Source organism: Sus scrofa, chromosome 9 (assembly GCF_000003025.6).
Source record: "Sus scrofa isolate TJ Tabasco breed Duroc chromosome 9, Sscrofa11.1, whole genome shotgun sequence".
Lineage (NCBI taxonomy): Eukaryota > Metazoa > Chordata > Mammalia > Artiodactyla > Suidae > Sus > Sus scrofa.
The window spans coordinates 84,131,131-84,148,144 of record NC_010451.4 but is presented as its reverse complement, the minus strand read 5'-3'; the positions used below and the strand labels follow the sequence as shown (position 1 = coordinate 84,148,144).

Genomic DNA, 17,014 nt, shown 5'->3' with positions numbered 1-17,014 from the left:
ATTTAATGTTATTTCTGAAATATTCCTTTTTATAATTATATAAAACAGTATGAAAATATAAAGTTTTTTTTAAAAACTGTGTGTTTTTTAAAACATTATCAAACAGAAAATAATCCTGAGCAAAAAAGAAAATCATGCAATGAAACACTTAAATTTTAAAAATTCATGTTACTTTTCTGGCTTTTTTTTTTTTGCTTCATATATACTTTTTTTTGGTAAAGATTTTGTTTAGTGCTTTACTTCTTAAATCATCCAGTAGAATTTAATTGATGTTATAAACCAGAACCCTGTAGAGTTTCTTTTTTAAAAAATTTTTGATGACATTTATTTTTTCTAATTTTATGAACAATACATTTTTATTGCAAACAACTAGGAGAGCATAAAATAAAAATTATCACCCATAATCCTCATCTCTCAGAGGTAACTCATTAGCAATTTGATGTTTCTTCATAGTTTCTACATGTTTGTTTCACAGAGGTACTGTTAACACACATCACTATGTTAGTTTCAGGTGCACAACATGATTCAGTACTTCTTTACATTTCAAAATGAGCAGCAGAAGGTATCTAGTACCCATCACCATAAAAAGATATTACAATATAACTGATTATATTCCCCATGTGAACATTTCATTCTTATGACATATATAGAAGTATTCCTTGTAGAATACTTTGTATACTTCACATCTTCTTTATTCATCTGTCTATTGATGGACAGTATTCATCTACTTTTGGACACAAGTTACTTCCATATCTTGGCTGTTGCAAATAATGCAACAATAAACATATGGACACATATATCTTTTTGAATTAGTGTTTTTGTTTACTTCAGATAAATAGCCAGAAGTGGAATTGCTGGATCATATGGTAATTTTGTTTTTAATTTCTTGAGGAAACTCCATACTATCTTCCATAGTGACTACCAATTTGCATTCCCTGAACAGTGTACTATGCTTATTATTTCTTGTCTTTTTGATAATGGCCATTTCTAACAAGTGTAAGGTGATATTTTATTGTTGTTTGATTTTGCATTTCCCAGATGGTTAGTGATGTTGAACATATTTTCATGTGTATGTTGGTTATATGTATGTCTTTTTTTGAAAAATGCCTATTTAGGTCCTCTGCCATTTTTTTCAATGAATTTTTGTTTGTTTTCGATGTTAAATTACGTGGATTCTTTGTATATTTTGGATATTTACCCATTTCAGATATGTCATTTGCAAATATCTTTCTCCCATGCAATAGACAACCTTTTATATTTTGTTAGCAAAAAATTTCTCCATGCCAAAGCTTTTTAGTTTGATGTAATTCCATTTGCTTATTTTTGCTTTTGTCTCCCTTGCCTGAGCAGACATATCCTAAAAAAATATTGCTAAGACCACTGTCAAAGAATGTGCTCTTCTAGGAGTTTTATGGTTTCAGGTCTTTCATTTAAGTTTTTAATCCATTTTGAGTTTATTTTTGTATATGGTGTGAGAAAGTGTTCCAGTTTGATTCTTTTGCATGGGGCTATTAAGTTCTCAGCACCATTTACTGAAGAGGCTATGTTTTCCCCACTGTATATTCTCACCTCCTTTGTCGTAGATTAACTGACCATATAAATGTGGATTTAACTCTTGACTCTCTATTCTCTTTCATTGGTCTTTGTGTCTGTCTTTGTGCTAATACTACACTGTTTTAATTACTCAAGCTCTGTAGTACAGTTTAAAATCAGGGAGATTGATATTTCTAGCTAATTCTTTCTCAAGATTGTTTGGCTATTCTTTTTTGTGTTTCCATACAGCTTTTTAAACTATCTGTTCTCTTTCTGTGAAAAAACATTAGTGGTATTTTGATAGGGATTGCATTGCATCTGTAGATTATTTTACGTAATATGGTCACTTGACCAATTTAATTCTTACCATCCACGAGCATGGTATATTTTTCCATTATTTGTATTAATTTCTTTCATCAATGGTTTTTATGTTTCTGAGGACAAGTCTTTTACTTTCTGGGTTTGATTTATTCCTAGGTATTTTTTTATTATTTTTGATGCAAATGTAAATGGGATTGATTTTGTAATTTACCTATCCATAGTTGGTTGTTTGATATATGGAAACACATTTTTTCTTTTCTTTTCTTGTCTTGTCTTGTCTTGTCTTGTCTTGTCTTGTCTTGTCTTGTCTTTTGTCTTTTAATTTAGGGCTGCACTTGTGGTATATGGAGGTTCCCAGGCTAGGGATCTAATCAAATCCGTTGCCACCAGCCTACACCAGAGCCACAGCAACACCAGATCTGAGCCATGTCTGTGACCTACACCACAGCTCATGGCAACGCCAGATCCTTAACCCACTGAGCGAGGTCAGGGATTGAACGCACAACCTCATGGTTCCTAGTCAGATTCCTTTCCACTGTGCCACGATGGGAACTCCAATACAGCAGTTTTCTTTATAATAATTTTGTATCCTGCAGATTTGCTAAATTTATTGATGAGTTATACTAACTGATTTTTTGTTGGCATTTTTAGGATTTTTTATGTAGAGTATCATGTCATCTGAAAACATTGACAACTTTTTTCATTTTCAGTTTGGGTTCTTTTTATTTCTTTTCCTGATTGCTGTGGCTATGACTTCTAACGCTATGTTGAATAAAAGTAATGAGTGGGCATCCTTGTCATATTGCTGCTTTTAGAAGAATTGTCTCAGCTTTTCACCTTTGCACATAATGTCAGCTGTAGGCTTGTCATATATGGCTTAACTTATTGAAGTATCTTCCCTTTATACCACTTTGTTAAGAACTTCATTTTTTTAATCTTAAATGGATTTTGGATTTTGTTAAAAGCTTTTCCTGCATCTTTTGAGATGATTTTATGATTTTTATCCTTCAATTTTGTAACCTGATAATCATATTAACTGATTTGTAGATATTGAACCATCTTTACAGATCTATGTTAACATTCCACTTAATCACAACATATGATATTTTTAATGTATTGTTGAATTCAGTTTGCCAATATTTTGTTGGTTATTTTTGTATCTATGTTTATTATGAATATTGGCCTGAAATTTTCTTTTTTGTTTGTTGTATTTGTCTGGTTTTAAATCACAATGATGCTGGCCTGGTAGAATGAGTATAGAAGTGTTCCTTTCACTATAATTTTTTAGAGTAGTTTGAGTAGGATAGGTATTATTTCATCCCTAAATGTTTGGTAAAGTTTATGTGTAATGTTATTTGGTCCTAGACTTTTTATTTTTGTTGAGAATCTGTTAATTACTGATTCAGTTTCACTATTGATAATTGGTCTGTTCATATTTTCTATTTGTTCCAGGTTCAGTCCTAGGAAATTGTGCAGTTTTAGGCTTTTTACCATTTTTCTAGATTGTCCATTTTATTGGTATATATTTCGTAGTAATCTGTTATGATCCTTTGCATTTCCATGCTTTCATTTATGCTTTTCTTTATTTGTTTCTGAATTTATTGATTTGGGCCTTCTTTTTTTATGGTGAATCTGGCTAAATATTTATTAGTTTTATCTTATCAAATAACTTTTTAATGAATATTTTCTAATTTATTAGTCTCTGTTTTATTTCTGCTCCAATCTTTAAAATCTATTATCTTCAATTCACTTCAGATTTTGTTTGTTCTTTTTAAAAATTAAATTATAGTTGATCTATGAGGTTATGTTAGTTTCAGGTATATAGCATAGATTCAATATTTTTATAGATTATACTGTATTTAAAGTTATTACAAAGTAATTGCTATATTAACCTGTGCTGTGCCATATATCCTTGTTATTTATTTTATACATAATAGTTTGTATCTCATAATCCTCTACACATAATCCCCTATTTTGCCCATCCTCCTTTTCCTCTCCTCACTGGTAACTAGTTTGTTCTTTATATCTTCAATTCTGTTTCTGTTTTGTTTTGTATGTTTGTTTTATTCTTTAGCTTCCACATATAAGTGATAATTTGCAGTATTTGTCTTTCTCTATCTGAATTATGTTACTAAGCAAAATACCCTCTAGGTCCATTGCATTGTCGCAAATGACAGAATGTCATTCTTTTTCAATAGCTGAGTAATATTCTATAAATAAACACAGGTGCACACACCCACACCCCAGATCTCCTTTATCCATTGATCTGTTGATGGACAGTTAGGTTGGTTCCATATCTTGGCTATTATAACTAATGCTGCTAGGAGAATCAGGATCTAATTTCAATCTGCCTTTTCGGCCTTGTTTTGGGAGTAAGTGCGTGTATGTATGCTCCTCATGAACAGAGTTTTGACTTCCCGCAGACCTTCTATTAGCCCAATCTAATAGAAGATCTCCAACTAACCAAGATTGTTTTATTTTCCCAATGTCAGATCCCAGGGCCGGGACACTCATTATGTATCTTGAACCATTAGCTCCTCAGGGAGATTCTCTGCCCATTTAATTCCTCTCCTCTTCTGAGTCCCCTGTCCCCACTTAGGGACACACATGCTGACCTGATCACCTCTATGCTCTTGCTACCCAATTTCATGTGGTTATTTCCTGCAGTCTTGGTTATATAGGAGACTTTTTCAGTCTGCTTCTTAGTTTTCTGTGAGAATTATTCCACATGTAGATTTATTTTTGAGGTGTTTGTAGAGGAGGTGAGTCCTTTATCTTCCTACTCTGCCATCTTGATCTCTTCATATTTGTTCTTCTTTTCCTAGTTCCTATAGGTGTAAGATTGGGTTATTTGAGATTTTTCTTGTTTTGTATAGTAGGCTTCTATTGCTATAGTCTTTCCTCTTAGAACTGCTTTTGCTTCAGTGAATATGCAGTGGGTTACTTTGTTTTCTTTTGTTTTTGTGTTCAGATTTTTTTTTCTCTTTGATTTCTTCAAAGATCCATTGGTTGTTTAGAGTATATGATTTAGCCTCCATTTGTTTAGGTTTTTTGAAATTGTTTTTCTTGTATTTGATTTCTAGTCTCATAGTTTTGTAGTCAGAATAGATGATTGCTATGATTTTAATATTAAATATACTGAGACTTGTTTTTTGGTTTAGCATGTGATCTGTGCTAGAGAATACTCCATTTGCACTTGATGAAAAGGTGTATTCTCCTACTTTATGATGGAATGTCCTCTATATATCATTTAACCCCATCTGCTCTGTGTTCTTTATTTTTTTAATTCAATGAATTTTTATTACATTTATAGTTGTACAGTGATCATCACAACCCAATTTTATAGCATTTCCATCCCAAACCCTCAGCCCATTCCCCCATGCCCATCCTGTCTCCTTTGGAAACTGTAAGTTTCTCAAAGTCTGTAGTCAGTATCTGTTATGCAAAGAAGTTCCTTGTGTCCTTTTTATAGATTCCACAGGTAAGTGATAGCATATGACACTGGCATCTCACTGACTAACTTCACTTAGCATGGTAATTTCTAGGACCATCCATGTTCCTTTTAGTGGCTGAGTAATATTCCATTGTGTATATGTACCACATTTTTATCCACTCATCCGTCAATGGGCATTTAGGTTGTTTCCATGTCTTGGCTATTGTAATAGTGCTTCAGTGAACATTGGAGTACATTATCTTTTCAAGTCCTGGTTTTCTCTGGATAGATGCCCAGGAGTGGGATCTAATGTGCTCTTTAAAGACACAGTTTCTTTATTGATGTTATATCTGACCGGCCCATCCATTGATGTAAAAGGTATGTTAAAGTTTCTTGTTGCGGTATTATCAATTTCTGTGTATATGTTTGCTTTTATGTTGGCTATATATATAGTTACAGTTGTTACATCTATTTCTTGGATTGATTCTTTTATCATTATGTAATGTCCCTCTTTGTCTATTGTTACAGTCTTTGTTTTAAAGTCTTTGTTTGTTACAGTCTTTGTTTTAAAGTCTAGTTTGTCCAATATAAATATTGCTTCTCTGGTATCCTCTTCATTCCATTTGCTTGAAATACTTTTCTATCGCCTCACTTTCAATCTGTGTGTGTCTTTAGATTTGAAATGAGTCTCTTGTAGGCAGCATATTGGTAGGTATTTTTTGTGTGTGTATCCATTCAGCCACTCTATGTATCTTGATTGGAGCATTTAGTCCATTTGTTTTTAAAGAAATTAATGATAGATATATACTTATGGCATTTCATTAGTAGTTTTCAGGTTATTTTTGTAGTTCTTTTTTGTTCTTCCTTTTGCTCTATTCCCTTGTGACTTTTTAAAGTATAGTTCATTTATAATATTGTTATAATATAATATTTTATATTGTTTTATAATATATTAGTTTTAGATGTATAGCACAGCCATTCAATAATTCGTAAATTATACTTCATTTACATTTATTGTAAAATATTGGCTATATTCCCTGTGGTGTAGAATATATCATTTTTGCTTATTTATTTTATATACATAGTAGTTTGTATCCTATTATCTTGCTTCTATCCCTATCTTATTTCTACCCCTTTCCCTCTCCCCTGGTACTGGTAACTACTACTTTCTTCTCCATATCTGTGAGTCTGTTTCTGTTTTATTATATTGATTCATTCTTTTATTTCTAGATGCACATATAAGTGATAAAATGCAATATTTGTATTTCTCCATCTAAGCATACCCTCCTGACCCATCCATATGGTTGCAAAGGGCAAGATTTTATTCTTTTTTTTATTACCTTTTGTGATTTGATGATTAATTCATGCTATTATGTTACTGTATTAATTTGTGGGTTTTTTAATTTTTTTGACATTGTGTCTTACATCTTGTTTTGTGTATCCCTTAACTGCTTATTATGGATATATGTGATTTTAACCTTGTCTTTTAACCTTCCTACTAGGTTTATAAGTGGTTGATCTACTACCATTACTATATATTTTCCTTTATCAAGAGATTTTTCCTTTCATAATTTTCATATTACTAATCATGGCCTTTTCTTTTCCACTTAGAAAAGTACCTCTAATATTTCTTATATAGCCAGTGTAGTGGAATTAGACTCATAATTTTTGCTTTTCAATAAAACTCTTTATGTCTCCTTGGACTATGAATGATAGTCTTGGCAGGTATAGTATTCTCAGTTGAAGGTTTTTTCCCCTTTCATCACTTCAAATATATTGTACCACCCCTTCTGGTCTTCAAGTTTCTGCTATAAAGTCAGTTGACAGTCTTATTGGGGTTGTGTGTAACTGTTGCTTTTCCCTTGCTGCTTTCAGTATTCTTTTTCTTTATTTTTTGCCATTTTAAGTACAATAGTGTGCCTGCTGTGACCTTTTTGCCTGATTCTGTTTTTGTTCCCCTAGATTTGTTAGGTTAATTATATTTCCAAATCTTGGAGAGGTGGCTTTATGTAGAAAACATCCTACATAAACATCCTACATAAAAGGGAGTGTGCCCAACAGCACACTCCTTTTGTTCACCAGAGCTATATGCTGTAGGAGTGCCCTTTATGTGGGCTGTGTGGGCCCTTCTTTTGTTGTCAGGCCAGTACTGTGGTCATGGTCGTAGGCTGGCCTCCAGCCCTGTTAGTTTCCTATCCAGTGCAGAAGCTTCAGGCTGTTGGTGAGTGGGGCCAGGCCTGAATGTGGGTCCTGGTCTTGCTGGTGGACCACTGGTGGGCAGAGTTATGACCCACCTGGCTTGCTTGCTTCAGGTTCCAGTGTTCCTAGAACTGGTTTCTTCCCCAAGATGTGTGGAGTTGATTTTCAGGGTGTTTAGGGGGCTCAAGGGAATCTATAGTTGCAGCCAGCCTGGTGATGGTGAGGCCATGTCCCTGTGTATCTTCCTGCTTGGCCTGGGGTGTTGTAGAATTTGCATGGACTGGCTGATGGATGAAGCCATTCCCAGTACTCAGAGACTAGAGAGAAGACTCCACAATGGCACTTGCGAGTACTAGTGTAGAATGGGCTTCTATGTGGTAGAATGAGCTCCTAACAATGACGCCACAGTTATCTGTGTCCCAGGAAAAGTCCCTGATGCCTTCTACATCTCTAAGAGGCTCTTCAAGATCAGTAGGTGGGTACAACCCAGACTCCTTTTAAATTAGTGCTTCTGCCCAGGGTGAGCATGTGAGATTTTGTTTGTGCCCTTTAAGAGCAAAGTCTCTGTTTCCTACAGCCTTTCAGTCCTCCTAAATGCCAGTTTCACTCACCTTCAATGCCAGATGTTCTGGGGGTAAGTCTTTCTTACACCAGTCCCCTGGCCAGGGGGCTGCTTATAGGGCTTGGAGCCCTCACTCCTGGGCAGGGGAACTTCTGTAATTGTGATTATCTTCGATTTTGTGCCCCCCAAACACTCTGAAAATATATATGCCTTCACTATACCACCTTTCCATCCCTCATACCAGTCTTATTGTGGTTTTTTGGCGGGGAAAGGAGCGCACAATTCCCAGGCTAGGGGTTGAATTGGAGATGCAGCTGCCAGCCAAGGCCACATCAACAGCAACACCAGATTCAAGCTGCATCTGCAGTCTACATCTGTCAGATTCTTATCCCACTGAGTGAGGCCAGGGATCCAGACGGCATCTTCATGGATACTAGTTGGGTTCTTAACTCACTGAGCCATAATAGAAACTCTGGTTTCTTATTTATATCTTTAGTTTTAGAAAATCTTTTCTCTAGTTTTCAGATCATTCTCATTGACAGTTGCTGTATAAATAGTTGTAACTTTGATGTGCTCATGGGAGGAGGTGAACTCAGAATCTTTCCACCACCATCTCAGCCCCTCCTCTTATATTTCTTGTATGTATGGAAGATATATTCTTCATCTGTTAATTTAAACTGGTAAAAAAGAAATGGGGTATTCCCATGTACTAGAAAAATAGGCGATAAAATACTCTGAACTAAATTAATAGTGCTATGTTCTCCAAATAAGATGACTTGGCTGTAATGGAAACTTACAGTGATTTGTCTTCAAACATAAAGAAACCAGATTTAGGTCATATATAAGCTTGTATCAGTACTTTAATCTCTTATCTGTGTGATTTTGAATATGTAGTGACTTCTTTTTTTATTCATTTTGCTTTTTATTGATGTATAGTTGATTTACAATGTGGTGCCATTTTCTGCTGTTCTGTGCCAATTTCTGCTGTACATGGTTTCTTTAACCTTGATTTTTTATGTTTTAAAGTAGGTGAAAGTTAGATTAAGTTATAAGATAATTTTAATTTTTAAATGAAGTAAGAAGAAAAACCACTTTGTAAATTCCAAAATATTCTACAAGCAAACTTTAATTCATATAATAGTACTCAATGCCTCAATCAGGTATGGTGTCTAAGAGACTTGTTATAAGGCTTCCACTCAGGGTAAATTGCTATCTACTGTGGTTGAAAGTGGCTCTGAGAAATTCTGTGGACAAGGTAGTAGGGAAACTATGGCATACATTATGTCTGAACTTCATTTGACATTTTTTGGAATGCTGGGCCAAAAGAACATCATGAGCAAAAGAATGCCTCTAAAACAATGGGATACCTAAGAATAGGATATTTGTATATTGAATTACAAATATAGAAGATAAAGAAAATAATTATTTCTAAGTAGGTTTGTATCATATTCTCACACATCTGTGATGCCAGTGGGAGGAGCTTGTACTTCAACTTAAAGACAAATGAAATACTGAATGATGATGTGTTTGAAGTCTGTGTTGGGTAGAACAAAGGAACAGAAATTTGTTCAGCACTAGACATTTTGCTAGACACAATATTTCAAGATCCATATCATTATTCCAATTTTAAGCATTAGAAAACTGATCCACAGAGAGGTTAAATATATGCTTAGGGATATTCAGCCAAGAGTTCTAGAGCCAAGACTCAAATCCAAATCTATCTGGCTTTAAATCTTTCCATTACTCTATGGAGCCATGGCAATTAATCTGACAAATGTGTGTTGAGTTTTTTGGAATAAAGAGGCAAAGAGGCAGTAAAATCCCAAAGGAAGCTCATTCAAAGTGCAAGAGACATCTAAAGAGATATGAGATAAACCAAAAGTGTTTTATTTTTATGTAGCATCTTTAGAACCCATTAGCTTGATTTCTCTATTTCCTAAACTTTGCCAAACACGCTTACCAAATTATTTATTTTTATGACCAAATTATGTAAAAAGACAAATTTTCAGTGAAAATCAGGTAAACATTCTGAATATTCCTAACTGTAATTTTTCTTAAGTGTAGCTAGTTTAACTCTCATGGCTTTGGATATCATGTGGCTCAGCCAAACATGAGAGGATTCACAGGGAGTGGGCACTTTAGCAGACCTCTGGAAAAACTCATGCAGTAGAGCAGGTGCTAGAAAGACAAACCATACCATAAGAGAATATCTGCTCTGTCAATCCTCATATAAATTCCTCTGTTCTAGCATTTATCAAAGGCTTTGATGAGCAAAATGACTCCTGCTTTTAGATTTAGTACATTCCTGTTTCCTAGATGATACTGAGAGTGATGGAAAAGATAACCTAAAATGACCCCATTCTTCCATTATGGTTATTAACATTAAATTACTTACTGCTAAGATGGATATGCTAGTCAAAAGGTGGTAATTGGTGTCCAGTGTTGTCCTCCAAGTTTCCTGCCCTATTACCCAAGCCAAGCATCAGCGACTCTGGAAATTAGTCCTTTATTTCAGAACTGCCTCAAGTCACGACCCCCCTTTGCTTTCTAGAAGACCCAGTATTTTGTGTTGAGCATTTGTCCTGATCCCTTATCCCACGGGGTAAATCAGATGTTAAATCAGATGTTTGAACGTGGCTGCCCAGCATTTCAATTGCCAATCTTCTTGGAAGCTGGACCTTTATCCCATTACAGATACGTATTAACTGTAAATTGCTCTCCCAGCTCACAGCTGCCTGCCTTTCTGGCTGCCTGCCTGGATTTCTCAGCCCGGAATTTGTCACTATGCTCTCATACTTGAAACTCCAATATTAGCTGAAATATGATTGAAACAATGTCTTTCACTCAACTACTATCTGTTCATCTAGGTGTCACTTCCTTGGTATCTGTCTTATAGTAGAGGATATGTCAGACTCATTCATGCATCCTTTCTTCCCTTTGCTGCCCCAGTGTTATTTTGGACAGACATGATTCAGACAAAATTAAAAAGCCAGGAATGTTTTTGATGATAGGTAATAGGAACGAATCTAGAAAAGCAGCTGAGTTACAAAATAAGTAACTATATAACCTCCTGTGAAGGTGCTAGAACCCAGCATTGGTACCTCACAACATAGCACAATTTTGGAATTCAAGGATATATATAGCAGTTTATGTAAGAGAATTCTATTTAAATAATATGGGGTCCAGGCAATATACCTGGAACCCCGTGGTGTTCCATGCCAGTATCTCCATCTGTAGAAGACTGGCTGGAAAATCTTAGAGAAACTGGTCCTGAGAAAGATTATTGGGTTATGAATAGGAGAATAATGTAAGGCTCCAGTTTCTAGACTAGATTGTGAAGTGGGAATTGGATTGTGGGTAAATTTCAGATGTCAACACATTAAAAATGGAATTGGAAAAGGAACAAGTTAAGTTGATGGTGATTCATCTGAATATGAATCAGACCTTCTTAAATTGTCCCAGACCAAGATCACCACTGAGCCTCAGTTCAAGGAAATTGCAGTCACAAAAGAGATTTTGGCTCTTAATTTAGTAATTTACCCCTAGTGTTCACCCTACTGAGAATATTCCAATGCAAACTATGACCAGTAAACTGCTAAAAAATGACTTGAGTAATTTTAAAGGCTGTTGCCTTCCCTAGGGCATTTATAAATGATTTCTGACTTTTTTTTTTTTTAAACTTCTTTGCATGTCTGAAATGAAAAGCCCACCTTCAGTCTGTGTCTCTAAGGTTCTGTGGAAAGTTTGTGAATAAGTTTTCTTCCCTTCCATTTTATCATGGGATCAAGCCATGGTTGAAATAAATAGTCTCTGGGGATATATTATTACAGAATTTATACTTCTGTATGTGTTGTGTCTCTGTAGGCATGTACAGATAGATGGTCTGGGTCTACATCTATAAAGAAGGACTAGAAGGTGTTCTGCTAACTTGGCATAGTGTATTATCAACCATAGGGAAGCGTTTGGGAATAAGGAATCAGCTTCAAGTTTCTCTTTAATATAGAGCCTTATCTCTGAAGTTGTATAACTTTTTGCTTAGATACATGTCAAAGCAAGTACTATAATTTGTTGTACATTTAGGAATAGCTCTGATCAGTTCAATTCCAGTTTTTAGTGCAATTCTATTGTTTCAGCTTTGTAATGCATTTGAATGCTTCTAAAAATGAAGTGTACATTTTATTCCCTGGAACAACCTACAACCAAGCAAGGGGCATAGTATAACCAATTAACATAATCATAAACATAGAAAGTGCTTGCAAAATATATACTAAAAATAGCATAACCAATTAACATAGTCATAACATAGAAAGTGCTTGCAAAATATATACTAAAAATATATATTGTATTTCTGTACTGGGCTGTATATTCACAGTAGCATATATAAATTATTTGTGTGTTTTTTACTTCTTACAGATTCTACAAAGAAATTAAAAGATGTTCTTGAAGAATTCCATGGTAATGGTGTGCTTGCAAAGTATAATCCTGAAGGGGTAAAACTTCTTTTTTCTTCATATAAGATTCACATAGATTTTTGAAGGAAGATTTCTTAACCGAGAGTTATTGGAAATATATTAATATATAAAATGAAATTAGTAATGAAATGCTATTCTGGAAGATACATTAAACAGTGTACTACTTTTTTCATCTAAAAACATTTTGCTAGTGAAAATACCATTTCTATATTGTGTGCTTGGAAGAGTGTAGATTATCTATAATATATGTTAGATTTTTTTTCCTAGAAGTCAGGAAGTAGGATTAGACAGAAGGAGAAGGAATGTATGCCTGACTCTCACTCTACAACTTACAAACGTTAATCCCAAACACACATTGGTATGGGGCAAGAAAGTTATTCCCTTGACTGAAGAAGGATTCTGTAATTATTATAACTAACTGGTCTATTACTTTGAAGATTAAGCTTGGTTACAAAGAGAGGACTTTCTTCTACTTCTTTTAGTCTATGACCAGTAAGATTATCAGTCCCTGAAATTCTTTCCCTATAAAAATTGATGTTCTGTCAATTGCTTTGAAACATTTTGCTTGAATGAATGCTTTTCGCCTTCCTTATTATTTGTTAATAACCTTGTGTTTAGTGTTAGTTGAGATACGTTTTATGTTTGATCATCATTGTTCTAACTTCTTTTGTAGCTTCACCAAGTGATAGTTGTATTATATGGGAGTTAAAACAAATTACCATTTGTAGAAGACTCTTTTGCCTGGATATTATCTAGCCTTCTAGATAGATTTTTTTTTTTTTACTGATTAAAATGTGGTTGTTTTTTTATTATTGTCATTGTGGTTTTAGATGTTTACAAAAGCACAGTTCTTGGTTATCCTTTGCATTTTACTACTGTGGGATTTATAGAACATACTTGAGTCAAAACCCAAATTCTAAATTCTAACCTCAAAATTTTCATAGTTTTTTGTTTTAGTATTTCCAATACTAGTTATTTTTATTCCAGTGATGACTCTTTCATTCCATATTTTATTCTGTCTACATTCTGATACATAACGATACTGTTTAAAACTTTAACTGAAGATTTATTTTCTTTTTTAAAAGTAAAATTAATGTTTAGTGCCTACATATGATGCAGAAAATAGACAGTTTAAAGTCATTCCCATTTGCCTATATCATGGGGAAAAAAAGCAAACATTTGGCCTACATCCTCCTCACATTTTATTTTCCTAGATCCTTTAGAATGAGAAAAAAAAAAAATGTTGCCAGATAAATTTGTAGAACTGAAAATCTCAAAGACCAAGAAAGCAGAGTTGGAAAGGTAAAGATGACAACTTTACTGATTTGCTATAAGAGCTCACAATTTCATTAATATTTACACTCCCAATTATAGTTGAAAACATGCATGTTATCTATTTTATGTACATAGAAAAAAACAGTGTTTTCTCTCTAAAGATAGCTGTTGGCTATAAATTCAGTTGGAATGCGATCTTGTTTGCAAAGTAGACTTTTTGCTTCAATTATTTTTTATTTAAAGGACTCTCAAGACTTACTCTTACTGATTATGTATTTCATGTGGATTCTCAGTCACTGTATACTGGATTTATTGAGGTAATTACTAGGTTCATTGTTAGACACATATATGATGTCATCCTTTTCAATAATGTAATACCTCACCATAAGTGCACAGATCTGCTCTTGAAATGCATTCTTAAAATAATGAACAGTTGGGGAAAAAAAGTTAGATCTCATTATGACTCAAAAGTATTTCTAATTTAAGAGTGAAACCACTCTCTAATCTTAAAGCTGATAGGTATTTTTCCCTTCAGGAGAAAAATGAAAGTTTATATGAGTCTTTTAAACATGAGTATGTATTTTGTGAAAGCCAATGGGAAATACTGAGGCATATTCAGTGTTGAAAAAGAAACCTTTAAGGCCTTCAGATTCTCTTCAGTACATGCCTCCAGCAAGTTTATAAAAGGTTACTCTAATAGTAGGAAATAACTCATACTGGCAACTCACATATGAAGTTATCACTCTCTACTGGCCAAGTTGAGCCCAAAGTAAGCTTAGCTGACTACCTAATTGGTGTTCAGTTATACAAGAAAAATTAGAAAAGTGATTAATCTAGTCTGGCTTTAGAATAAGTAACTAATACTTTGTTTTCTAAAATGGACATGACTTGTATCATCCATATAAAATGTATATGCCAAGAGAGAAAGCAACCTAAATATCTATAAATCACTTTCTCCTTTACAAATAAAGTGGCTTAAATGGTAGATACATTATTTTTCTTATCATTCACTTAAATGACTGAATAATAAAAGCTCTGTGTATAAAAACTTAATCCAATGAAAATAAGACCTAAGTTGAATAGAGAAGAAATATTAAGTGTAATATATGGATGAATCATTTATTTTTAATTCCTTTCTTTTAAAGATCATTTGATGATCTTCCTTTGAGGAAATAAATAAAATAATCATAAGATATAAATTTAAACAATGGCTTAAAGTTTCTCTAAGAATAAAAGCTTGAGAAAGGCTTGAGATAACTAGACAAATATGATTATTAAAGTTTGAAATAAAAGAAACTCATTTCAAGGAAAGTAAAATTACTTTCCTAAAATTAACCATCTAGGCTTGTGACAGTAACCATCATTGAAATCCAGTTGTTCAGAATTCCAGATTAAGATCTTTCTATTCACTTAACTGACGAGGCCATTAAAATGAGAGGGAAGGCCTGGGGGAGATGAGAAGAATATCAGGATGGGAAAGATATTTCACATGCATTGAATGGCACTGATTATAAAATGAGTATAGCATGCTCCACTGCATGTAATTTTTACCTATTCATGCCTAGCAAGGTAGGATTTCCACCTAATCTTATCTGAATAATACAGCATATGATTACGGGTAGACTGTATTAGTCACCATCAGTCTCAATGAAAATGTTCACAGTAAAACAGTCAGAACATCTCAGATATAACTGATACACAAAAGTAAAATTTTATAATATGAGAAAGAACCAGTTTGGCATTGCGTATGTAAGTATTTTTGCACTGGAATTAAAATTTGGTACCAAATTATTTATTTAACACTTAAAGAGATTTGAAGCAATTAAGTAGTAGTGTATGTATGGAAAGATATTTATCTTCAAAGGAAGGGAGAGAGGCTAGGCAAGCTATCCTAATAGAAGGAAACACTAGAAGTGGGGATAGGTATAATCTACCTTTATATATACTGTAATATTTTTATATTCTTCTCTGAAAGGTATTAATTATACTGTATGTGTTATTTATTATCTTTTTCTCATGTCAGAACTGTTTGCTTATTTCACTCTAAGACTGACCTAGTCAATGATTCTCAAATTTTATCTTGGATCAGAATCACCTGGGGATCTTCTTAAAATAGAAATTATTGCCTCACCATTTAGGTTCTGTGTTTCTGGGATGGGGCTCAAAATTTGTATTTCTATCAGTTTCCCAGCTGATGCTGAAGCTGCTATTTTGAAACCACACTTTTGAGACCCATGGATCCTAGGGTATGTTTTAAATTCAATCCATAAACTTGAATTTTCAGTTAAATTATCAGTGATATGAGATTAAGAGTATAAATTATCTTACATTAACACATGTATTCTTTCTTTCCTTGCATGCACAGAAACAAGACATTCTTAACCAAGTAAGACATTTTCTTTTCTATTAAAAATCTGTCTTTTCTTTCTTTATTCTGATGTGAGCTATGAATTTCTCATCCATATCACTGAGCTATGCTTTGGTACCATTAAGATTCATATAATATGTAAGATTATCTGTAATATTTATAAAATTGTGACTGATATTTGTTCCAATTAGTGCCAAATGGAGAAGCTGATAACTTAGTAGAATCAAAAAAGGGTCTAGCATACAGGCTTCAGTTTTGTATACTACTGAATTTAATTTCCTAATCTCACCAAAACGTAATCAGGGTCTGATAAATATTTATTTAATGAAAGTCTTAACTTTATTAATTTCTGATGGATATTTTAAAGTTGTGTTTAAATGCAATGGATAAGGACTGTATTTTTTTATTGTACTACAAGGCTGTTAGAGTCTGTGAGTCAAATATAAGTGAAAGGCTCTTGATTTTCACACTTCTGGGTAAAAGAGTAACCCATCTCTTGCTCTAGCCCTACTCGCTTAGTAAAGTCCATTTTGTAAAACAAATTTTAGATCCGTAGTTTAGTTGGATATATAGAATTACAAGGCATTTTTCATTCTCTAAATGGATTTTTCTGTCCCACTAGGAATACATCTTACTAAAATGCATGAGTTGTCTAAAACCATAATATTGTCTCCCTTAGTCAATGCTGGATATGTACTAGCTGCTTTGCCTCTTATTCACTAGTTTCCCTGTTGTTTCAATGACAAAGAACACTGTAATTTCATCTGCAACATGTTCCAGGACAACTGATTACATCGGAATGCTCTTAGCTGACCCAGATGCTGGGGTCTGTTGTAGCATATTACGGTCTC

General features: G+C 33.8%; 1 protein-coding gene across 22 annotated transcripts in view; it reads left to right on the top strand.

The window, feature by feature from the left end:
* DGKB (diacylglycerol kinase beta) overlaps window positions 1–17,014 on the top strand; it is a 786,786-nt gene that overhangs the window by 210,568 nt on the left and 559,204 nt on the right. For 15 of the 22 annotated variants that reach the window (XM_021102444.1, XM_021102453.1, XM_021102437.1 and 12 more), the window contains 2 exons: window positions 12,462–12,538; window positions 16,161–16,181. The exons of 1 other annotated variant lie outside the window; for it this stretch is intronic. In XM_021102444.1, the coding sequence (XP_020958103.1) occupies window positions 12,462–12,538; window positions 16,161–16,181 (98 nt within the window). The remainder of the gene's footprint in view (window positions 1–12,461; window positions 12,539–16,160; window positions 16,182–17,014) is intronic. 6 more of the 22 variants (XM_021102447.1, XM_021102446.1, XM_021102448.1 and 3 more) reach the window with 1 other exon arrangement.